Source organism: Alexandromys fortis, unplaced genomic scaffold (genome assembly GCF_014885135.2).
Source record: "Alexandromys fortis isolate MF-2015 unplaced genomic scaffold, M_Fortis_MF-2015_v1.1 scaffold_159, whole genome shotgun sequence".
NCBI classification, from domain to species: domain Eukaryota; kingdom Metazoa; phylum Chordata; class Mammalia; order Rodentia; family Cricetidae; genus Alexandromys; species Alexandromys fortis.
This window is the reverse complement of record NW_026068031.1, coordinates 1,748,919-1,774,027: the sequence shown is the minus strand read 5'-3', so window position 1 is coordinate 1,774,027 and position 25,109 is coordinate 1,748,919. Positions and strand designations below refer to the sequence as shown.

Here is a 25,109-nt window from a genome sequence, read left to right as displayed (position 1 = left end):
CCATTACTCTATTTTTGACAGGCTCTTTCTATAGGTCAGGCTAGTCTGGGACTTGCTATATAGCTCAGCCTGGCCTTCAATTTATGATCATCTTGCATCCACCTTTAGAAATTATTTAATGTGTATGGATATTTTGTGTGCACGTATGTCTATGTACCATGTGCATGCTTGGCGCCCCTGGAAGCCAGAGAGGGAGTTGAATCTCTTGAGCTGGAGTTGTATCTGCTGAACTGGAGCTGTAGATGGCTGTGAGCTGCCATGACAGTTCTGGGAGTTGAACCTGGGTCCTCGGAAGAGCAGCAGTGCTCTTTACAGCTGAGCCATCTCTTCTGCCCTCCTGGGACTTCCTGAGGGCTGGGATTCCAGTGTGTACTATTGTACCTAGCAAGAATATTTTTTTTCTTACGGTACTGAACCCAGGGATGAGTACATGCTGGACAAGTGCTCTACCACCAAGTTACATCCTCATCCCTGACTTCTGACAACTTCAAATATAATGAACTAATTCTTTGAAAAGCATAATGTAGACCAAAGGAAAGATGTCTGGAGGTCATATTGACTTGTACCCTTAGGTTTGCAAGCCCTGGATAAGGCTTTCCCACTGGGCCATTGAGTTGGCTTTGCAAGTTGAGGGCATAAAGAGCAGCAATTTCTTATGGATAAAGAATGACTGCAAGGACCAATACGGGTGAAGGGAGGATGCAAAACTCGGACTATTCCGTCACCAGGCTAGACCAGCATATCCGCCCCTGAAGGCTTCGGTGAGGATTGCTGGAAGGCCAGTAGGAAATCCAGGGACAGCTGGGGGAAAGTGTGCACAACTGTGGGTGGTAGCTGTGGGGGCAGGTAGGGGGCAGAGGTCACCGAGGCCTCAGGACAGCTCTGGAGGAGAAGGCGGAAGTGAGCTGGCGTGGACTTGGAGCTGAAACTGTTTATACTCTGCCCTCATGTAGCCTGGAGCGTGTGTGCACATCCCTGCTGGTCATGCACAGAGGAAAAGCATCACAGTCCCCAAGAAACATCTCTGGGCATCTATTGGGATGAGCATGAGTTGGCTCAGACCTCGAAGTTTGTCCTTGTAGTTAGGAATAGAAGTCGGTCATACACAGAGAAAAGTAAGGCAGCTATGGTGGGTTCAGAGAACGTGGGTTTGGATCGTCCCTTTTTACTAGCCTCACCACTGGACCAAGTTACTGACCTTTGGAGAGGCAGGGTGGCCCGTTTGGGGAAAATAATTGTGCCTACCTCTAGGGTTATTGTTAGGAATAAAATGAATCTGAGTGCCACAGTGTGTGAGGAGTTAGTTCAGAGCCTGGGACACGCTAAGTGCTCAGTTTGAGCTCGTTATTATGAGACAAGCTGTAACCTCAGCTGACTGTGGTTAAGCACAAGATCCATTGTCTCAGAAGAGAGCTGACAGGAGACACAGTGCAAGGTCACCATGTCCCTGCCCCCATTGCAAATGCATTCCTAAACACAGACCCTCTAGCCTGAGTCCCTGTTTCCCAAAAGGGTAGGAGACATTTTACTTACATGGATAAACATCATCTAGGGGACTTGAGTAAGTTTCTTTGGGCCTGGTTATATCTCTATTACATAATGGCATTTTTAAAAAACCCATTCAGTTTACAAATAGTTTACTAAGAAACTACTATGACCCAAGCCATAAGAAATGGCATTTGGGATGTTGAACACAATAAGACAAAGGGTAACCATGTAATTAGTAGTTGAGTGTACGAGAAAGAGAGAGAGAGAGAGAGAGAGAGAGAGAGAGAGAGAGAGAGAGAGTCAGTTCTGTTCTTTTACCATGGGTTCTTGAGACAGAACTTAGGTCTATAGACTTAAGAAGTTAGCATTTTTACCTGCTGAACTGTTTTGCCAGCCCTGGTGTATTTAGATGCTGAAGCTAGCGTATAGGCTAAGCTGCTATGACAAAGAGATCCTCAAATAGAACGGCTAAGACAGGATTTAGCTGGTTTTTATGCACAGTCAGAAAACCGTTCATCAGAAGGCTTCGGGTGCATGCCAATGTTTAGACTGTACCTTAGGGCATTCTGAATTAATAGGAAAGAAAGATAGATACCTGGTGATCCTTATGGTCATAGTTATTATACACCGTATTTGAGTCTGAACATGATTCTATAATGTACCGTGAGCTTCATCACAGTGTTCTGTGTTTCTTAGGCTTCAAGTCCAGAGCACTTGGTGTTTCCCCTCCAACTGCAGTGAATGTAATATTACTAAGTTTCCTGAGCCAGGGGTGGGGCGGGTGTCAAGGGCATTTACTGGGACAACCTACTCTGTCCAAATAGAATGACATCAATGTGAAAATGACACTGATTTCAAATCTAGGAAGAGACCATTTTCTAACAACATTTTGAAGTAAGATCCCTGGACGCCTATGTGAGCCTCATCACTGTAACTCCTACACCAATATTTTATACGCCTTCATTGCCTCTGGTCCAGCATAGCACCCGGCCCAAAGCCAAGACTCAATAAACACCTGTTATGAAACAGGAAGAGCAGAGACTAGGGACAACGCCAAGCTCTGTCACTTAGTATCTGTGTGCCTCTAGACAATTTATTTACCTGCTCTGGATCTCCATTCCAGGCTTATGATGGGAAATATATCAGTACCAACCTCATAGACAAAGACTAGATATGTGAGCTCTTATAGAAACTCCTAGCCCATGCAAACCCTTCATTGGCTGTTGCATTAGCTGTTACTGGATCATTAATGACTAAACAGAAGCCCAGGTTTGCTCGCTAGAACTTTATAATGAGTCTTTTTGGTTTCCTTCCATTTGGTCAATGTTGACCAGCCCCTTCTCCAGTCACTCAGACACTTGATTTCCATATAAAACCATCATGTCTTTTCCTCTCATTCCAACAATTTTTTAAAAATATTTATTTATTATTTATACAGTTAGCCAGAAGAGGGTACCAGACCTCATTACAGATGGTTGTGGGCCACCGTGTGGTTGCTGGGAATTGAACTCAAGACCTTTGGAAAAGCGGGCAATGCTCTTAACCGCTGAGCCATCTCTCCAGCCCTCATTCCAACAATTTAAAGATGTTTTAAAAATAATTATTTTATGCATATGGGTGTTTTGCCTACATGTATGCCTGAGCACCATAGGTGTCCCTGGTACCTGTGGAAGACAGAAGAGGATGTTGAATCCTTGGAAACTGGACAGATAGTTGTGAGCTGCCATGTGGGTGCTGGGAATGGAACCTGGGTCCTCTGGAAGAGTAGCCAGTGCTCTTGAATGCTGAACCATCTCTCCAACCCTTCCAGCCTTTTTTTTTTTTTTTAAATGGGAAAATAAAGCAAAAGGCTGGTAATAGTCCCAGATATATTTGCTGTAAATCAGTGTCCTGCTGGTCAGTTAGGGGTCAGTTAGCGGGGTGGGCCCAATCTGTGTAGCTAGTGTTCTTTTCCAAAGATAGGACATTGAGGGTCTACAGTTTCCCTGGACCAGGAGGACTTTGGAAGACATTGCCATTTGGAGTGAGAATCCCTTTGGGGATAGGGACATCTTTTCTAAGGAGAATTAGGGGGCAGTGTATGCTTTACCAGCCTGTCATGACCTCATGTTGATGGTTGGCATTCACATCTTGGTATTTGTTTTGTCTGTTTAGAACATGCTCTTTGGATGAAGCCTTAAGTTTGATCCTGAACAATTCGTAAACTGGGCTTGGTGGTGCCTGTCTGTAATCCTAGTACTTAGGAGGTGGAGGCAGGAAGATGGGACATCTAAAGTCATCATTCTTTACATAAGAAGTTTGAAGCCTGCCTGAGCAGCACAAGACCCTGCCCAAGCAAACAAAAACCCAATTAGAAAGGACACATTGAAGATTTACTTACTTCCTGTGGTGGTTTGAGTAAGAATGGCCCCCATAGACTCATATATTTGAGTGTTTAGGGAATGGCATTAGTAAGTGTGGCCTTGTTGGAGTAGATGTGGTCTTGTTGGAGGAAGGATGTCACTGTGGGGTGGGCTTTGGAGTTTCAAATGTCCAAGCCAGACCAGGTGGTTCCTTCTCTTTCTGTCGCTTGCCAATCCAGATGTAGAACTCTCAGTTCCTGTTCAGCACCATGTCTGCCTATGTACCACCATGCTTCCCACCAGGACAATAATGGACTAAACTTCTGAACCTGTAAGCCAAGCCCAATTAAATGTTTTCCTTTATAAGAGTTGCCATCGTTATGGTGTCTCTTCACAGCAATAGAAGCCCTAACTAAGACACTTCCTTTTTGATTGTAGTGGCCAAGAATTAAAACAGAATACATGGATGATGTGGGATTCCCCTTTGTATGCTGTGAATATGTTTTATTACCATTGGTTAATAAAGAAACTGCTTTGGTCTATGGCAGGGCAGAATACAGCAAGATGGAAATCCAAACAGAGACAGAGGAGGAAAGAAGGCAGAGTCAGGAGACACCATGTAGCTGCTGAAAGAGAAGGATGCCGGAACCTTACCGGTGAATCACAGTCTTGCAGCAATACATAGGTTAATAGAAATAGGTTAATTTAAGATGTAAGAGCTACTTAGGAATATACCTGAGCCATTGGCCAAACAGTGTTGTAATTAATATAGTTTTTGTGTGATTATTTGGGCCTGGGTGACTGGGATACAAACGCGCAGTCCCTGTTTATATAATGGTGCCCAGGCATTTGGGGGTAACCCGCATGGCCAGCCACCCACTGGGGTGCTTGTAAACCTGCTAGGGGGGTTAGTAGGAAAGTAGCTGAGAACACACTGGCGGCTCAGCGTTTCCTGCCTGGGCAAACATACTGTGTCTCGTTTAGAGGTCTTTTGTCTCTGAATCTGTCCTATTGTGTAACTGAAATCCTTTTCTGACCATGAGCATTTTTTAAAATGGTAAGCAGTGTGGATGCTGACTCTGCCTCTCTCGGCCTCTCAATATGGTGGAGGTAAATTTACCACCAGCTCTGGGACAGCTGGGTGGGAGCAGTGCTCAGCGTGTATCACATAAACCTTTCTCATCTGAGTAAAAGCTAAATGTGCCATGCAGCGCACTGAGTGGCCTGGAAATATCTCTGTGTATGGCGGTGGGAATCCACCATGCTCTCCTGCCTGTGTATGCCTAGCAGACCCGGTCTTGTCTATAAGTTATAAAATTACAACTATAGTAGGAAAATAAAAGGGGAAGGGATGTGTACAATATTTTTTAAACAAACAATAGTCAACCTAGAAGGAGTGGAGAAGTTAGCACAGTATGTTGGCCAGGGTTCTGTTATAAGAGGTGCATCTTAGCTCATAGTCTCTGATGCTTCAGCCCATGACCTACTGGCTCCTAGCTTTGGAACTGAGATAGCATAGTGCATTATGGGGGAAACATGCTGGTGGGAACCTTTCAGCTCATGTTCCCCAAAGTGGGAGAGAGGGAAAAGGGTCTGGAGATGTGTCATCTAACACTGAAAGAGAGGAAGAGAAGGGAGTCCTAAAACCCCCTTCAGGACGTCTTCCAGTGACCTGACTTTCTCCACTAGGCCCCAACTCTTGAAGGCTTTGCTGCATCCCAATAGCACTGTGGGCTTGAGCCCTAAGCCTTTAATACCCCAGCTTTAAGGGGCTTATGGACCAGACTGTGGCTGTGAGCTCCCTGGTAAGCAGAGATGAGGATGCTTATTTGGGAGGGTGGAGTACAGGGAAATAGCATAACAATATAATGCCATCTGAACAAATTATCTATGCAGGTACAAGCATAAGGAAATGCATACATACATGTGCATAAATGAAGAGAATCAAACAAAAGAATAAGACTGAGCACCTCGGTCAGATAACCTAGGAAAGGCAAGGGCTGGGTTCTGGAAGTGGAAGTGGAAGCATCTACCCTCCAGGTTAGCGTGGTTGCAAGTCAAGGACACTGTGAGAAGTGGGTGGCTGAGCACAGACGAGCTGCTCTGCTTGGCCGAGCAGCGATCACAGCTGTCACCTTGAAGGGTGTGCTGTGCTGTGTGCTGACAGTCCCCTGGTTTTTCAACGTAAAATATTTTCATCCCCATTTTACGGATGAGGAAAAACAATGACAAGTCATGGAAGGCACCACGCAGACTAAGTGATGCTGAGACTCAAATCTAGGTCTGTTGGTTTGCAAGGTCCCCAGTTTTTTAAGTGTCACATTGCTGTGGGCACAGTTTGGAGCCTGGAGGACGGTCGGCATGCTCAGGTCATAACAGAGTTCTGCAGGACCCTCTTTCACAGGCGGGTTCTGCTGTTAAAACTACACAAGTCACCGTCAGTAATTGTTTCTTGTGTGTAGTTGCCAGCCTGATCCAAGTGCATGTGCGTGCGTGTGTGTACGTGTATGTGTGCAACAGCTGCTTGGGACTTTGTTCCCAGGGGAACAGGCGGCACAGCAAAGTAGGGCATCTTGCTGTCCCGCCTTAGATGCTCCTTAAGAAGGAGCGCAGCGTCACTGAGTGTGACATTTGGATCCAGAAACATCTCATCAGCTACTTGGGGAGCAAGTAGCAAATGCCTGGACTCTCTCTCCTGAGGCTCTGTCTTCGACCTCTTCTTGCCATAGCCCAACCACACAGACCACAAAAGAACTAACAGGAGATGCTCGTTTGGTGGCCTGGGAAGGGACTTTTGTATAAACTGCTGCATGCCTTTGCTGTCAGCAAAAGTACCCCAAAGGGAGTCCTCAAGGTTAAAGTCACAGTTCTGCAAAATAATGTCACCTGGGGTGGTCCCCTCTGTTTCCTTTTCCCTAGTTTCTCATTCATAATGTGGGGATATGATTTTTATCCCCCTAGCCATCGAGAGATTATGTAGAGGGGCTTGGAGGGTGGAGACTGGGGGAGTCCTGGGTCTTGTTGGCCACTAGTCTGATTTGGTTCTAGGTTCAGTGAGAGGATCCTGTTTTGAGGGATATGGGTAGCAAGTGCTAGCGTAGGACAGTAAGGCATCCTCTTCTGGCCTCTGCATGCATGAACGGGCATGTATACCTGCACACGCATGCCCACATACTAGTTCCCACAACCGCCGTCCAGAAGTCTATATAAAATACTTCTGTCTATATTAGACAGAAAGGCAAGGGCAGGAATGTGTGACTGGTTTAGTCTGGAAACAACACAGCTGCTGCCACTGGTGATGGCCACTTTGTTGTTTACATCTGGATGTGTCCAGCTTGAGGAGACCACTCTTTCTTTGGACTTAAACAATGGCATTGGTGACTTCCGGGGATAGGTCTGTTTCATAAGAATTAACCATGTTGCAGAGGTTAGCTGGCTGCAGGGATGCCTGCCCTGGGTCCCTCAGCCTGCTCTGTGGCAGATGGCCGCCATTTCCCTGGTGAGATTCTGCCAGCTGGCACCGGAGCTACTGGCTGCTGCCTTCCTTCACTGCCTGCAAATGTCCCCACAGATCTCAGGAGGGGGAGAGAATGAGGAGGAAGTGTGCTGCTGGCTGCCTATGGTCCCCATTTGAAGGTTTAGAACAAGGTCTACCTGCCCAGGGCCAGCACCCTTGGCTCTTTGTCTACAAGTTGTGTGCTGAGCCTCCTGGCCATAGATGAGCTGGCTTTCTAGAGTTTTGGTTTATCTGCCTGGAGGATCACGGTTTTTCCAATGAACCATTGTCATCATTCTTTGTGAACAGTGACATTGTGAGTTCCTTACAGGCAGGGGCTAAGGTCTCTGGTGGCCTTTCTGTGCCTGGTGTGGACCTGCTTTTCCTGCGGGAACCTCAGCTCTAGGAGTGGACAGTGTGAAAGCCGTTATTTAGGAACAATTTTCTTCTTGTCCTCTGCGTTCCTGTCCAGATTCCAGTGTGGGGTCCATATATCCCCCCATCTTTATTCCTCTCTGCCCTTGTTTTTCTTAGAAAGTGGCTTCTTCGGGCCTATCAAGCCAGGCTAGGCCATGACCACACCACATACCGTCTCCTCCACGCAGTCTGATAGGAGATTTTGTTGCTTCTACTTTGAATCAGTGGATCAGCCAGCCTGGAAGCAGAGCTTGCCTGTATCCCGGGAGCTGCTCCCATGAGGACCACAGAGTCTAGACAGCATAGTTTACATGGAAGTCAAGAATGACAAGAGCCGACCTCCTGGTAGGCCCCCAGACAGACACGAGTAAAAGAACGTCCTTTAAGGAAAAGAAAAAAAAAAATCTGCCCAGATGGAATGATGAAAGGAATGATATCACAGTTGGCATGGCAACGGCAGGAGCATCATAATCTCCCCACAAGGTGGTCAGAATCCCAAGGGGAGGCTGAGCTTCACTGCTCACCTCACTTTGGGACAGGCAGGAGTGGTATGGGATGGAGGAGGGGCTGCTTACTCAATGGCCACAGCAGGCGGGGGGGGGGGGGGGGGGGGGGGGGGGGGGGGGGGGGGGGAGGCAGACTGTGTTCCCACATCTACTTGCCTGCCTTGACAATCTCCCAGGGGATGGCAACTGCCTCCTCCAAGCATTTGAGTTCTGTCCATCTACTGTCCAGTATGGCTCTGAGAGAGTGGCAGAGAGATGGGGCAGAACAAGAGAGCAGGGGATACATTGCTGGAGAGTGGAGTAGAAATAGAAGATGGTTTTTATGGGATCCTGTAGGAGTCCCTGAGCTGTGTCCTCAGCTCCTTCTTACCAGGAGCGCCAACATCTTCTGATAAATGTGCCGCTGGCCTCCTGTCCTCTGCTGTTTTCCCTGGAGTTCTGCCGCAGGTGGTGTCGAGCTGGGTCCAAACCACGTAAGTTGTACTAATTTCAAAGTCACTTGTTTCCCAAGTCAAGAAAGACAAAGGTTCAAGGGCCTCCTTAGTCATGAAGATGCTGTGATGAATGCTGTCTCAGGCAGGTGCTTCTTGAGCACAGGACAAGGACTTCGGGGTTGAAGCGCTGCATAAGGGGCATGAGCGGTGGGGTTGGGATCCTGGGGGCTTTTCTCACCTCCATCCATGTGGTGACTGTGCCCAGGTTAGGCCTGGATCAGGTCACAATCATAACTACTTGTTTAGCTTTCTGAACTCTGGCACTTTGGGGTTTTGGAAGTGGGAGTGGTCACGAGGTTGGTTGTTTTAGCTCCTTTTCTTTTGCAGAGTCTTACACCTTGACTTTGGGCTTGGGAAGCCATTTCAGGGTCTCCCTAGCAGCAAGCTCTTCAGTTCCGATAGTGGGTGTCTCAGCACCCACACCCTGTTCTTTTTGCATATAGGTAACTGTCTTAGTTAGAGTTTCTATTGCTGTAAAGAGACACCATGATCATGGCAACTCTTATAAGGATAACATTTAATTGGGGGGAGGGACTCACAGTTTCAGAGGTTCAGTTCATTATCATCAAAGTGGGGAGCATGGTGGTGTGCGGGCAGATGTGGTGCTGGAGAAGTAGCTGAGATTCCTACATCTCGAAGATAATAGGAAGTTGACTGAGATACTGGGCAGTATCCTGAGCATAGGAAACCTCAAAGCCCGCCCCCACAGTGACATACTTCCTCTAACAAGGTCATACCCATTCCAATGAAGCTACACCTCCACCCATCCACCCACGCTCTAGCATGGTGCCACCAGCCTGTGGTGGAGGAGGAGTTTGAATGGGTCATTTGAAAGCAGGTTTTAATCTTGGCCTCTTTGATTGTTCAAATGTGCTTGGGAATCTCCTCTTCCCTCGCATGAGTTTCCATCCTTGGTCCAGTCTTGTTTTGCCTGCAGTTGGTTCCCAGCTAACCTTCCTCATGCTTTGACTGACACGGGCCAGGTCTTTGTCAGTCTAACTAGGGTCTTTAATTGTGAGCGACTCCCACCCAGTCTCTGCACGTGATCTGATCATTGTCATCTTCAGTCTCTTCCCGTGGTTCCATTGCCTGAGGATGAACTTGTGGCCTCTTTGATAAGCATACAACCCTTCTAATATGGGTACAACCTCTTTCTTAAACCGCAGATTTCTTTAAATATTCTCCTCTTTGCCCCTTCTGTAGCCATTAGGAATTCCATGTGACCTCTTGAACGACTGTCCCTCAAATGCTGAACACGGACTGCTGTGAGCTGGCATGAGTTTCACGAGTGTGGCTGGGGACAGATTTTTCAGGGCTTGATTAGAGACCCACTGTGGCCCAAGCTAAATGCTACTTTGGATAGAGAACCTGGTGACTGTGGATTGGGTATGGGGTTTGGTTCCACAATTTCCTTATGTGAAAAAAAAATTCCAAAAGGAATTAAAACCAAACTGCACTTTGTTGATATTATGAATCACAAAGCATATGTGTAGTTTGGGAGCAGATGAGTAAAACATATTTGAAGTTAGATTTGAACCTCAAGGTTGCCACAGCTACTGACTTCTGTAAACATCAACATTGCATATTGTTTAGGATCACCTTTGACCTTCAGGATGTCTTCTAACCTTTTCAGAGTGTATTAGTCCTTAGATAAGAGATTAATAAAACCTAAGGTGTGAGCCCTAACATTTTCAGTAAAGTTTTTCATTTTTTGGATTAATTTACCTTAAATTGTCATTTAGTCTGTTCTCTCTCTCTCTCTCTCTCTCTCTCTTCTCTCTTCTCTCTTCTCTCTTCTCTCTTCTCTCTTTTTCTTTGGGTTTTAGAGACAGGGTTTCTCTGTGGAGCCCTGGCTGTCCTGGAACTTGCTCTGTAGACCAGGCTGACCTGGAACTCACAGAGATCTGCCTACTTCTGTCTCCTGAGTGCTGGGATGAAAGATGTGTGCCTGGCTTCTCTCCCTTATTTTCACTCAGCAAGCTTTCAGCCCTTTTGAGAAGCTGTGAGGATATCATAATGGATGCTGCTCTCATCTTTCCTCAGATTCACTATCTATCACTGCATTTGTTTCCTTCTCTCTCCTGTTCCAGTGCACATGAGCGAGTGAGCATGCGCACACACAGACACTCAGACCGTTATACACAGCCCCCCCCCCCCCAAGTCTTTGAGTTCTTGTTGGGGTTTTGTCACTATGTCACAGAGCCTGCAGGAGATAGCTGGCATGAGATGGGACAGCCGTGACAGGTGACCAGGTATGGAGAGGAGAGGAAGTAGATGCACTGTCATGTGGGAAGGTGTGGTTAATCTCTCCTTATGTGTAGGTGGATGGAGGGTCATGGGACACAGCCCTTCAGAGAGGGGTTGATTTCCCCTTTGGGTGCAATCCCACCTGTTTGCAGGATGCGTGAGATTCGTACACGGTACCCCTTCCTGTTCTTCAAGTTTTTTCAAGCCAAATACAGAATCCCCAAGGCTTGACTTCTTGGCTCAGTACTGCCCAGCTGCAGCACACTTGGCAAAACCTCAGTTTCTCCATTTACATAGCAAAGGCTTAAATCACCTGCTCTTGAAGGCTTCTCCCTGTACTCAACGTCCTGTGGCCCCACGATGGCCAAAAAAGACCTCACTCCTTTGGGAAACTGTCAGGAGATACTTAAATGTACTTGTGAGGTGAACCTAGGAAATTTATTGCTGCCTGGGCTGTGGCCAGGACCGAATCTGGTTAATAACAAGATGTGTTTTTTTCTCCCCCTCATAGGAGCTACAGAGTGCAGAGGTGGAGGCTGGGAAGTGGGCTTGGTGAGGCCAGGCCAGGCAGCAAGAACTCTGACCTTTCTGTCTTCCAGAGGCTACTGCAGAGGCTCCTCAGCTCCTGCCCCCACAGTTCTTTGAGGTCACTGCTTTTTCCATTTGCTGTTTGTCTTGCTTCCCCCCACACCCTTTTATAGCTACTTTGTTCAAGGACCTTGCCACCTCCTCTGGCTGTCCCTGGCTGACCTCCAGGTTCAGTATCTCAGGACAGCAGCAACCAGGAGATGTTGATGGCACAAGTGACTGTCTCGGTTGGACTTTAGAAAAGGCCTTGCTGTCATGGATGGGACTGAGGATTATCCAGAGGGGATTAGATATTGATACTGTCTTCTAAAAGTTTCCAACAAGATTTCTACCTGGACTGGTCACACTCATTTTATGGGATTAATTTCCGTAAGTGGAAGTGGAGAATGTTCTGGTGAAAGAGAAGAGAAGTTAGGTGTGCCAGGCTTGAGGAAACGGACTGTTGAGAACTGGATGACTGGAGATCCATTTATTCGTTCCATAAATATTTATGAGATGCCTGCTGTATTATGTGCAAGGTCCTTTTACCCAGAAAGTCTTTCTCATTCTCATGGTTTGGCCCTTTCAAACAGTTTTTCCTGTGTATCTCTGGCTGGTCTTGGACTCACCATGTAGCTCAGGCTAGCCTCAAACTTGGGTGAACTTCCTGTCTCAGCCTCCAGATTCTGGGATTATAACTGTGTTACCACGTCTAGCTTTAGCACATTTTAAATGTGGGTGGCCATCAATACTAGGTATCTCGCACTGGGCTCTGTGGAATGGAAGTGGCAGAGATGGCAGAATTGTCATTTCTCGCCTGATAGTCATGTGCCGAGTCATAGCTCTACCATTTAATCCTTTCTAGAAGATGTACCATGCTCCCCAGTCTCCTGACAGGGAGGGCGACTGAGAAGGTCCTTATTCAAGGTCAGCTAATGACAAGTGAGAGTTCAGATTCCACATTCCCAGCCTCTCTCTGTCCCCAAAGCTGGTTTATGGGCTCACCCCATTTAGTGTCGGCTTCTCTTGGTCCAAAAGATAAGAACAATATAGTTAGATTTATAGTAAGGCTTTTGGCTGTGTTGTTCAGCGAGTCTCAGTTGGAGTGACTTTACTCTCAGAGATATTTGGGAGGGACTAAGGTGGTTTTTTGGTTGTTACAGTGGGGAAGTGCCATTGGTGGGTGACTGGTGGGGGCCAGAGATGCTGTTTACCATCTTCCAGTGCATGGAACAGCTTCTCCCCTCCCCCAGCCAAGAGTTGATTTAATTGGGATTATCATTAGTCTTAAAATTATATTATTCTGATTTGGGAGAAATATATCATCATTTTTTTTTGTATGAGTGTATGTATTCACTCTAACATGAGTATATGTGTGTATGTGTGTGTGAGTGTGCGTGGGTTTCTCCATGTGTGTATGACAGATGTTGATATCAAATATCTTCCTCAATCCCTCTCTCTGCGGTGGTTTGAATTAGAATGGTCTTATAGGCCTAAATATTGGCTTTTTTAGTCCCCAGTTGGTGAAGTGTGTGGAAAGATCAGGAGGTGTGCTGCTGGGGTGAGTTTTTGGGGTCTCAATAGCCAGGTCCAGGGTTGCTCTCTCTTTTTCCCCCTCTCTGTCTGCCGCCTGAGGATCAGGGTGTAAAACTCGTAGCTACTGCTCCAGTTCCATGTGTACCACCACGCCCCTGCCATGATGCTCATGGCTAACCTTTTGAAACTGTAAGCCAGGCCTTAATCAGATACTTTCTTTTTATAAGAGTTGTGTTGGTCATGGTGTGTCTTCACAGCAACAGAACAGTGACTACTGACATTTTATATTGTTATTGTTGGATAATATGGTTAACATTTTTTTAAAAAACATACTAGATAGCCAGGCGGTGGTGGGGCATGCTTTTAACCCCAGCACTTGGGAGGCAGAGGCAAGTGTACCTCTGAGTTTGAGGCTAGTCAGGTCTACAGAGGGAGTTCCAGGACAGCCAGGGCTACACAGGGAAACCCTGTCTTGAAAAAGCAAAACCAAAACTATATATACACATATATCTTATATATAAAGATATATATATATTTTAGATATAAAATTGCAAACACAGCTACTAGTAGAAACATAAAAATGAAAATTTTCCCTCATTATGAATGTAACACATATTTATTTAATGAAATGTCTTTTTTTTGAGCATTTTATATATGTATATAATGTGTTTTGGTCAATTCATCCTCCTCCCCAGTCTGAGACAGGATATCATGCTGAACCCGGAGCTTATCAGTGCAGCTGGAGTGGCTGTCCAGTGAGCTCTAGGGCTCTGCTTCCCCAATGCTGAAGTTATAGGCACATACCACACCTGATTATTTTTTTTAAATGTCTTTCATTTTTAATTTTTATTTTTTATTTTTATTTTTTTTCATTTTCGAGATAGGGTTTCTCCGTAGCTTTTTGGTTCCTGTCCTGGAACTAGCTCTTGTAGTCCAGGCTGGCCTCGAACTCACAGAGATGCGCCTGCCTCTGCCTCCCGAGTGCTGGGATTAAAGGCGTGCGCCACCACCACCCAGCTATTTGTTTATTTTTTAATTGATTTTATTGAGCTCTACATTTTTCTCTGCTCCACTCCTTGCCTCTCCCCTCCCCTTCAACCCTCTCCCATGGTCCCCATGCTTCCGATTTACTCAGGAGATCTTGTATTTTTCTACTTCCCATGTAGATTAGATCCACGTATGTCTCTCTTAGGGTCCTCATTGTTGTCTAGGTTCTCTGGGATTGTGATTTGTAGGCTTTTTTTTTTTGCTTTATGTTTAAAAACCACCTATGAGTGAGTACATGTGACAATTGTCTTTCTGTTTCTGAGTTATCTCATTCAAAATAATGTTTTCTAGCCCCATTCATTTTCCTGCAAAATTCAAGATGTCATTTTTTTCCACTGTGTAGTACTCCATTGGGTAAATGTACCACATTTTCCTTATCCATTCTTCGGTAGAGGGACATTTAGGTTGTTTCCAGGTTCTGGCTATGACAAACAATGCTGCTATGAACATAGTTGAGCACATGTCCTTGTGGCTTGATTGAGCTTCCTTTGGCTATATACCCTAAAGTGGTATTACTGGCTCTTGAGGAAGGCTGTTTCCTAATTTTCTGAGAAATCACCGCACTGATACCCAAAGGGCCTGTACCAGCTTGCATTCCCACCAGCAATGCAGGAGTGTTCCTTTTCCCCCACAACCTCTCCAGCATAAATTGTCATCAGTGTTTTTGATCTTGGCCATTCTTACACACACCTGATTCTTTTACATGAATGCAGGGCATCATCTTTACATCCTCAAACTTTCGTGGTCAAAACTTTATTGAGTGAGCCTTCTCTTCAAACCCCCTTTCTTTATTTCATCAACATATATTTTTGTTGACATAATTTTATATACATACAACATATGCAAAGTTCTGTGTGATAGCTCAATAGATGTATATAGCATGTAATGATCAAATGTTGGTAATTATCCTTCCTACCCCCTTAAAGAACATTTATTGTCTCTTTGCATTGAGAAATCTTGAACTCTTCTAGCTCTTTAGAAAGTTGTAATAAGTTTGGGCTGGAGAGAGTATGTGCAGCTTGTATAGAGGACCCAGGTACTGTTCCCAGCTCCCGCATGACAGCTCACAGTAACCCCTCAGTAACTCCAGTTCTAGGGGATCTGATGCTCTCTTCTGGCCTTTGCAGGCACCAGGCGTTAGCATGGTGCACATACACACACACAATCAAGCACTTATAAAATAGAAACCAAGAAATCTTAACAAATACATGGAAGTGTTTCTTCATTTCCCCTTTTGTTTTTGGTTTCTCAAGACAGGGTTTCTCTGTGTAGACCAGGCTGGCATTGAACTCGGAGATCCACCTGACTCTGTCTCCCGAGTGCTGGGATTAGTATGTTTTATTAGTGACTCCTGTTACCTAACTGTCCTTGGGTGCTAGCCTTCAGCCTCCTTATCCTTTCCCCTCATTTCCTGTCTTGACGTTCAGGGACCACGGTTCTACTCGCTGATGACTCAGCTTTTCTAGCTGCCACGTATGAGCAAGAACACGTAGCCTTTGTCTTTCTGTGCTGGGCTCATTTCGCTTAGCTACATATCCTCCAGATCTACTGCTTGCTGCAGATGGTCTCTTGTTTAAGGAACAATGGTGTTTTTGTTTTTTGTTTTTCTGTTAAAATTTACTTGGATTGTGGAATCCAAGCATCTAGGAATTTCTTGTTCCAGGATTTCTACAAAGACTGCTAAGTAAGGGTTAAAGAAGGGCAACACCTCGTACCGCAAAAGAGGCGCAGACCGAGGTGACAAGTTTTCCAGAGAGCGCTTACTGGCTACTCATTGTCTAGCACTGGCCAAGGCTTAGGAGACACCAAAGGGAGATTTTTGACAGTCTTCAATGTTATGAAATTGAACCAGTGTCAAGGGGAAACAGGAAGAGCTCAGCAAAGGATGGGTAGGGTTAACCACTGCTTGATGACTACATGGCAGACCAAGGGGGTCTTTCCCCTCCTCTCTTCCTCCTCTTCTCCCCTTCCTCCTCCTCTTTCTTCTTTGGAAAGAGAGTCTTATGCAGTCCAGGGTGAGTGTGAACTTGCTCTGTAGTTGAGGATGACCTTGAATTTCTGATTCTCCCAACTCTATCTCCCAGGAATGGTTTCACAGGTGTGCACCCTGATACTTGGTTTATGTAGTACTGGGCATCAAATGGGCCTTCATATATATAGGCAAGCAAGCACTACCAACTGAGCTCACTCTTTGTTTCTTTGTTTCTCTCTCTCTCCCTTCCTTCCTTTCCAACTCTCTTTCTTTTTTCTTCCTTACATTCCTCTGTTCTTCCCTTCCTCCTCTGCCTACCTTAATTTTTTTTTTTTGGAGATAAAGTTTCAAATAGGCCAGGCTGTCCTTGAGTTTGTTATGTAGTCGAGGTTGGTCTTGAACTCCTGATGCTCCATTTCCCTAGTAGCTTATGTGATTTGAACATGACATACACATTCCTTTCCTCTTTCTTCTTCCTTGTATGAGGCACCTCGAGCTGGAGTGTGGCAACCATCTCTGGTCCCTCCTTTCCCTCTTCCCTCTGGTGGACCTTGTCCTGACGACTCTGTTTTGAAAACGTTTCTGGAGCTGGCCTCGTTTCTCCTCATTCCAGAGCCTTCTCCACCCAGCAGCAGGAATACACTTGCTCAAATGTAAATCTGAGCACAGCCTACCTCTGCTTATGGGCTCTGGTGGTTTCCTCATTGCCAGGGAGTGAAGTCCAAGTTCTGTATCAAGGCATTCTTGGCTCTGCCTGGCCGGCCTGCCTTTCTGTCTTTCCCCAGCCTATGCCCTTCAGAGGCACCCACCCCACGGTCTGGACACACGGATGGCTCCTTCCTTTCTAAGCATACGTGGTGAACTGACTAAACTGGTGTCTTTTCCACCTGGCAAAATCAAATTAATTTATTAAGACTTCTGTGGATTATCTCCAGGGGTTGCCCCGGCCTCTGGAGACAGTTCCTTTTCTCTTCTCTGCCCAGCTGGTCTGGGAGTCCTGTGGGGAGGTGGGGCCGCATTTACCTGGTTCTATCTTGGAGACTCTGTGCTCAGCTGCGTGCTTAGCATATGGCAGGTGCCCACTTGTGGTTTGCCGAGCTGGACTAGGTCAGAGGTGCCTAGCACTCGTGAGACCCTGCTTTACAATACTATGTAAAAGTTTAGGGTGGGGCTGGCACTGTGGCTCAGTGACAGATTCCTGCTGTCAAGGCCGAGGACTTGAGTTTAATCCTCGACCAACAAGGTGGAAGAAGATAATTGCCTTTAATTTATTTTTAGGAGACAGGGTCTCTCTTCTGTAGCTCTGGTGGTCCTGGAACTTGCTAGGTAAACCAGGCTGGCCTCAAACTCATAGAGTTTGGCCTCTTAAGTGCTGGGATAAAAGTGTGCACCACCACACCTAGCTGAGAATTAATCCTTAAAAGTTGCCTTTTGACCTTTACATCACACACACACCCCACCACCACCACCATCACCGCCAAGTACAACAACAACAAAACTTCTTCAAATAATTTGTAAGTTGTAGCACAGGCTTATAATCCTAGCACTCTGGAAAGAGAGACAGAAATCAGAAATTCAAGGCCATTCTCAACTACAGAGTGAGTTTGGAACCAGCCTAGATTATATGAGTTATAACAGAGAGATGGTTCAGTGTATACTGCTCACTCAGAAGACCTGAGCTCAGTTCCCACATCAAGAAAGCTCACAAATGTTACAAATGCCTTTAACTCCAGCTCCAGAGGATATAACACCCTCTTCTGGAGTCCATGGGCACCTGTGCTCATGTGCACATACACACACACGTGTACACATTCTTCTGGAGTCCATGGGCACCTGCGCTCATGTGCACACACACACGTGTATACATTCCTCTGGAGTCCATGGGCACTTGAGCTCGTGCACACACAGACACACACGTGTACACATTCTTCTGGAGTCCATGGGCACCTGCATTCATGTGCACATACATACAGACACACACGTGTCTTTTTAGTATTTTGAGAGAGGGTTTCATGTAGTCCAGGCTGACCTTGAATACCCAAGTCTAGGCCTCTACCTCCCAAGTGCTGGGATTATAGGCATGCATTATCACACCTTGTTATGTGTGTGTGTGTGTGTGTGTGTGTGTGTGCATATGTATATGTACGTGTGTGCATTCTTTTATGAGCATGTGTGTGTGTGTATGTCAGAGGACAACTTTAGGTGTTGCTCGACCTCAGAACCAGCTACCTTGTTTTGTTTTGTGAGGTGGGGTCTCATTTGGTCTGGGGCTCCCAGATAATGCTAGGAAGGATGGCCAACAATCCTCAGACACCTGCCTGTTCCAGCCTGTCCCGCTATGAGGTTACAAGTAAGCCACCATGCCTGGCCTTTCCCTCAAGTTCTGGGTATTAAGCGAGGCTAACACTTTACAGTCTAAACTTTCCCCCCAGGCAGCCTCCTCCTCCTCCTCCTCCTCCTCCTCCTCCTCCTCCTCCTCCTCCTCCTCCTCCTCTTCCTCCTCCTTTTTGGGGGACTGGGTGTGGAACGTGTGGCCTCACATATGCTAAGCACGTGCTCCACCACTGGGCTCCATGGTCCAGCTCCCAGGAATGGTATCTTACTCCCAGCGGCACCCCCAGGCCACTGAGGACAGGTGTTTTCCTGGTTAACTCTTGCCCTCTGCAGGTGTCTTGTGCACGTGCTAACCGAATGAATGCACTCATTGAGTTAGGATGACATTTGCCTCTCGCTCTGGTTCCTTGGGGCCCCGTGTTTCTTCTTTTCCTTGACATTTTCTCTGGACAGCTTCGCAGTTACCCCAAATTTCTGGACACTGACTCAGAGACATCGAGTCTTTAGACCGAAATCCCTTGTTGTTTTAGACTCCTCCAAGGTTGCCCCAGTGCCTTTCGAAAGAAAGTGTGGGGGCAAGCAGAATGCAGAGAGGAAGCCGAAAGGATTAATTGGTTAAATTTTATTACATAGGCCGGTGCTGCTGTTTACAGGCCATTAAAAACCATTATCATCTTCCCAGGCTGGGCAGACAGCACTGAGCCGCTTTGATGCATGTCTTAGAGAGATAAGGAAAATTTATCCCTTGTTTTGACTTCAGAATTTCTTCTTGGTTTATTATCTGACAATGCGATTCAACTTTCTCTCCAAACGTCCCTGAGCTCAGGCAACTTTTTCAAGTTGTTGGCAGGGGAGGTTCAGATTAGAAACCTACAATTTTGGTGTGGGAAGAGACCTCTGAGATAAATGGCCATCCCTAGCCTGCCCATCTCCCTCTCCCTCCCACCTCCATCTGTATTTGTCTCCCTTCACAGAACTGTTCCTGGACACCCCAGATTCTCATGTAATTTGTGCTTATTGATCTCCAGGCAGGGCAGATGATTCTCACGATCCCCTGCTAATCCTCCCACCTCTATGACCACATCTGCCTAGCAAAGATGACTTGGAACACACACACACACACACACACACACACACACACACACACACTCACGCATGCATACTCACACACACACCCCAGCTCCCTAGTGTTCCTTGAGTACTGTGTGCATCAGTGAATGGACTATCTTAACTCTGCCACCTTCAGTCATAGGATTTTCAGGGTTTCCCTGGGTGGGCGGGGCCTGGAAACCTTTACACATTCCAGCCAATCTCTCTCTCTCTCTCTCTCTCTCTCTCTCTCTCTCTCTCTCTCTCTCTCTCTCTCTCTCTCTCTCGTGTGTGTCTGTGTGTGTGTGTGGTGTGCCATGTGTGCGCGTCTGAGAAGGCCAGAAGCGGCACTGGATTCTATGGAGCTGGAAAGTTGGAGGCAGTTGTGAGCTGCCCCATGTGGGTGCTGGGAACTGAACTCATGCCCCCTGGAAGAGCATTAAGGTATTGTTTCTTCAGCCCCCTGCCCCCAGGTGCCTTCTCGAGGGCCTGACTTTCCAGGGGCCTAGAGGCCTTGCTGCTCTGTAGGAGTCTGACGCTCACCCAGAGAGCCTGTTGGGTTTTTTTCTTTCTTAGATGGGAAGAGAAGTGCTGAATGAATCCTGAGCTTACTCTTAGCCGATCGATTAAAGTGGTGTGGGAGAGGTTGCCTGGGCTCCGCAGATAGCACCTACGCACACGCCTGAGGAGCAAAGGACCGAGTGGAAGTAGGAATCGGGAGAGCTCGCCAACGCCAGGCTGCTTGTCCTGGGCCTGAGCGTTCCCTTCAGTAGGCTTTTTTGTTTGCTGAGGAAGGGTTGATGTTGGAAGGGGGTTGGTCAAAATTTATATATGGGCCCCGGAGGTGGGAGTGGGGTGGCTCAGTGATTAAAATGCTTTCTGGATAAGCATGAGAACCAGTATTTGGATCCCCAGAACCTATGTAAAATGCTTCATGAAGGAGATTCTCAAGGGTTTCCCCTGAACAAGGAAGAGAGGTGTTGAAGGAGATCCAGGCTGACATGAGGCAAGGGCAGACATACTTGTAGTGATATTTCATTTGTATTTTAATAAATAAAACTTGCCTGAAGTTCAGAGAGTAAAACAGCCTCACTGATCAGCCTTACAGACCAGGCAGTGTTGACACACACCTTTAATCTTAGTAGCCATGCTAGTTTGCCATAGAAATTTGCGGTAGTGGTGCATGCCTTTAATCCCAGCCCTAGAGAGGAATATAAGATGGGAGGAGACAGCTCTCACACACACAGTCTCATTCTGAGATTCCTGGGGGGCAGAATCACCATTTCAGAGTGAGGTAGAGGTAAGAGTTAGTGGCTGTCTGTTTGGCTTTTCTGACCTTCAGGTTGAACCCCAATATCTGTCTTTGGGTTTTTATAAATCGTGCTACACATACTGAGACCTGAAAGTGTTTCTCACTCCCCAAGACCAGTCCTGGTGGCCTTTGTTCAAAACCACGTTTTCTCTTCCAGTCAGGGTGGCTCCAAAGTTGTCGCAGGCACCACCAAATCATCCCAGGAATTTTTCCAGGCGTCTGACCCTCAGGCAAGGCTGAGGGAAGACATTCCTTTCATCCAGAGCTTGTTAGTACAACTGGGCTGGAGTTTACTCTCTTTGAAGGGTTCACAGGACAAACTCAGGGATGCCTGGACTTGGTGAAGGGAGATAAGGCTCCCCCCCCACCTCAGCTCCCATAAGGCATTTCGACGTCTCCTCTCTAGCCTTCTTTGTTGCCTGCACAAGAATGACCTCTCTCCAGGCTCTTCTTCCACTGTGTCCCTTTCTAGAAGGCTCCCCTTGCATTTCTTTCTGTCCAAGCACATCACAGTGCCTCGTCCAGAAGGACTCAGTTTCCCCCTTGCTGGAAGAAAGCACAACATTTCCTGGGCTCTCAAAGCATGTTTCCTGCTGGGGACCTGACCTGGGAGGTTAGCCTTTTTCTAGCTTTTGAAATATGTGCCACTGGGTGGCTGTCCCATGGGTAAAGGGAAAATAGTGCCTCTCACTCAGTTTTACTATAAACAAATACCCAAGGTCTATGGGATTTTAACGTGTTCATTAACACGCACACATCCTCTGTCTCTCCTTCTCTCTTTACTTTCCCCATGTTACTGGCAGTCTAGGGGGAGGAGGGAAGCAAGAGAGGATCCTTAATCCTGAGGAGCGGGGAACGAATGCAGAAAACGCCCCGGGAACTGAAGATTCCCGTGGCTCCTCATGTCAGTGCACAGCAGCCCGTATATAACCCTGGGCAAGCTTCCCCGTTGCTGCCCGCCTTATCTCAGCCTCACATTCGCGGGCTCACCGGCCTGGAGTCTCTCTGGATGCTGGCCAGGCCAGTTGGGAATGCATAATAACCGGGATAGGGGCCGAGACTCGTGTCCTTGCACGCTGGAGCCAAGGTTTCCTTTTTCTCCCACTCTCCAGCCGCCTATCTTTCCCCTCCGGCACTGGGAAGTAGTCTTGGGGGGCTCACTTCTCTGATCTCTTAAGGATGAAGGCCCCGAGTCCAGGTTTGCAGGACGCCATGGTTGTGACACCAGTGGCACAAGGTGAGCAGACAGACAGAATGACAGTAGACAGTTGTACTTTCTCTTCTGGTTTTTGTTTGGAGACCGGTTTCACAATACCTAACCCAGTCTAGCCTTGAACTCTTTATGTAGTTTGGGGTGGATTTGAACATGGCAATCCTGCTGCCATTTTAGGGACTCAGTTACAAATCCTGAGATTTTAGGCCAATGCCAACAAGTCTGACTTCGTTGTCACTTTGGACCCCTGGTTGCAGAGACTTGTGGGTTTAAAACCTCCCCTGACCTCCCTTTCCCTCCTAGCTAACTAACTCGGATTTTACGTCCTCGTCTTCGTGTTTTTGTCTCTCTAATAATAAGGATGGAGAACCGTGAGGCCTCTGGAGAGAAGCATTTAGCCTGATGAGAGCAAAGGATTCTGGGAAGTTGAGTGAGGCCAGAGTGGGGGATCTGGCGCTTATGCTCACAGACAGGCAGGTGGCACCTCCATCTTTCTCTGTGTTGAGCTTACAGCTGCGGTTCCTGCCTCCCCCCTCCCCTTTGTTTTTCCTCCATAGAACTTCAGGACAGTTATAAAGGTCACAGCTTGCTTTTGCAGACATACGTGGTGAAGATAGAGGAGTTTCCATTCTGTAGACAGAAGCTGAGCTATCCACTACCATTAACCCCCTTTCCTCTGGCTCTTACTACATTCTTCCTGCTCCTTCTTCTGCAGTGTTCCCTGATCCTGGAGGAAGTGATATAGTGTGACTGGTTACTCAACAGCTGTCTATTCTCAGGACTTTTGACCAGTTATGCATCTCTATGGCCATCACTGACCAATGCACAGTCTTCTCTGACCCAGATGGACAGCGGCACTCTGTGATGGGCACGTCGTGTTTATTTAGCAAAACAAGAGCAGTAGCTGCCCCTCTACAGCCTATCATCTCCCCAGCCACAGGCTTTTGACTGGGTTTATGCTACCAGATAGGATTTTTCTCCCCTGTGAATTGGGTATCAAATCCAACCACAAAACAGTTGTTCACTCCTGTGGCAGGCTTGCCACCGGCATGCCGTTGGCTCATCATGCCTGACCAGCCAGGATTATTGCACACAGAACCCGTCACCGAGTAGAATTGTTGTCTGTATACCTGTGGCACTCTGAGAGTAGCCAGGAGGAAGGAAGCTTCCAGCCCAGGTCTAGCCCGAGTTCTTTATGTCCTGTAAGCAAGGCCTGTAGTGTCTTAGGTAATAGGTCTAGTTCTGGTGTGGAGCCAACAGCAGTGATAATTTCCTGTATTGTTTTGGGGGTCTCAGGGACCTCCCTGATCAAGTGATAGTGGGATATTTCACCCCTGGTACTGGGGTTATGTTTTTTAATAACCTGTGGCTTCTGGGAGTAGCTCTATCCACCCATGTATGGTACCTCATCAAAACACTTAAACACACACACACACACACACACACACACACACACACAAAACCAACCAAACTTTTTGATTGGTGTTTCATATATCAGATTTCTTAATGGCTTTTCCATGCAGTGTTGTTTTAGCACCCCCACCCCTTTCTCTTATCTCCCTGCCTAGAGTTGTCTGACTTCTATTTTTTTCTGGTGATGTCCTAGGGTTATAGGTTTTTACTTAGTTAATTTCTTTTCCCCATTCAAAAGCTGCTTTCCCAAGCGTCCTGCACTGTGTCATATGCATTTCATTTTATTATAAAGGGTTGCATAAAGCCATTTTCACAGTATCACCCCCATACTACCCCTTCCCCTTCTCCCCCTCCCCATTATGTACCTTTTCTCTTTATTAAATAGTATATCTCAGATTATTCTACAGCAGCAGGGATGTACACCCCCCCCCATTTATAGTACTGAGGTTTTGAATTCAGGATTTTGGATACCCTGGGTAGGTAAGAACTTTGTGAGCTATACTCCCAACCTGCATATTCTACTTGAAACATGGTATTTCAAGTGTAGATATGTAATATATTCTATCTCGCCTCTCTCGATAGACATTTAGATGGTTGCTTCAATGAATAAAATTGAATGTTTTATCCATACATGTTTCATGTATGTTTATATTTTATCCATTCATGTGAAGTCATCTGGATTTCTCATTTATTCCCGAAGTTCATTTGTAATATATGAGCTGAGTGAATTAAGAATATCTGTTACGTTCTTATCTCGGACAAATATTGATCTCTTAGTATTTTCCTGATGGTTTATTTTAGATAATACACTTTTTTTAACTGAAAAAATTAAAATTTAAGTGTATGGTGTTTTGTCTCATACCACATGAGTGCCTGGTGCCCATGGAGGCCAGAAGAGGACATCTGGTCCCCTGGGACTGGAGGTTTTGGCTCCTATGTGGGTGTCAGGAATTGAACCAGGGTCCTCTTAACTGCTCTGTGCTCTCTACCAGTGCTCTTAACTGCTGAGCCATCTCTCCAACCCTCTAAATAATTTCTCGTTGGTATCACTGAGTCAGTAACAAAAGCTCTTTGTTTCTGCTGCATGTCTCCTTTCAACATTAGGTGTCTTTTTCAACTCCTCTCTACCTTGAGACTGTCTCTCAGGGATCCTGGAGCTGGCTGAGTTAGCTCGAGTGGCTGCCCAGTGAGCCCCAGGGATCTTTCTGTCTCTAGCTCAGGGATTACAAGTGCTCCTGAGCATATGTCTCTTCTACATAGGTGCTGGAGAAAGGAACGTGGGTCTCCATGCTCAGACAGCAAACACGCACCGAGCCATTCTGCTGGACCCTGTATATCTGCTTTCGATTGTGACCATTCTTAGCCTAGTTTCCTAGAAATGGGTTAACGACACTGCGAACTTTCTATTACTAATTTTCTGTTGCTGTGTTCAGCACCAAGATTAAGGCAACTTACAGAAATAAGACTTTCTTTTTTTTTTATTCTTTTTTTTAATTAATTAATTTATTTATTAAACATTTCTGTCTCTTCCCCACCGCCGCCTCCCCTTTCCCTCCCCCTCCCCCAACCAAGCCCCCCTCCCTCGTCAGCCCAAAAAGCAATCAGGGTTCTCTGCCCTGTGGGAAGTCCAAGGACC

At 46.5% G+C, this 25,109-nt stretch overlaps 1 protein-coding gene across 6 annotated transcripts in view; it reads left to right on the top strand.

Moving 5' to 3' along the window:
- Positions 1–25,109, top strand: part of Dpf3 (double PHD fingers 3) — a 273,140-nt gene that overhangs the window by 42,149 nt on the left and 205,882 nt on the right. For 3 of the 6 annotated variants that reach the window (XR_007595761.1, XM_050164583.1, XM_050164587.1), the window contains exon 2: positions 11,502–11,636. The exons of 2 other annotated variants lie outside the window; for them this stretch is intronic. Coding sequence is in view for 2 of the 4 variants with exons in the window: in XM_050164583.1 (XP_050020540.1) it covers positions 11,502–11,636 (135 nt within the window). In the remaining 2 variants the exon portion in view is untranslated. Of the gene's footprint in view, positions 1–11,501; positions 11,637–22,065; positions 22,085–25,109 lie in introns of those variants that run through there. One more of the 6 variants, XM_050164590.1, reaches the window with a different exon arrangement.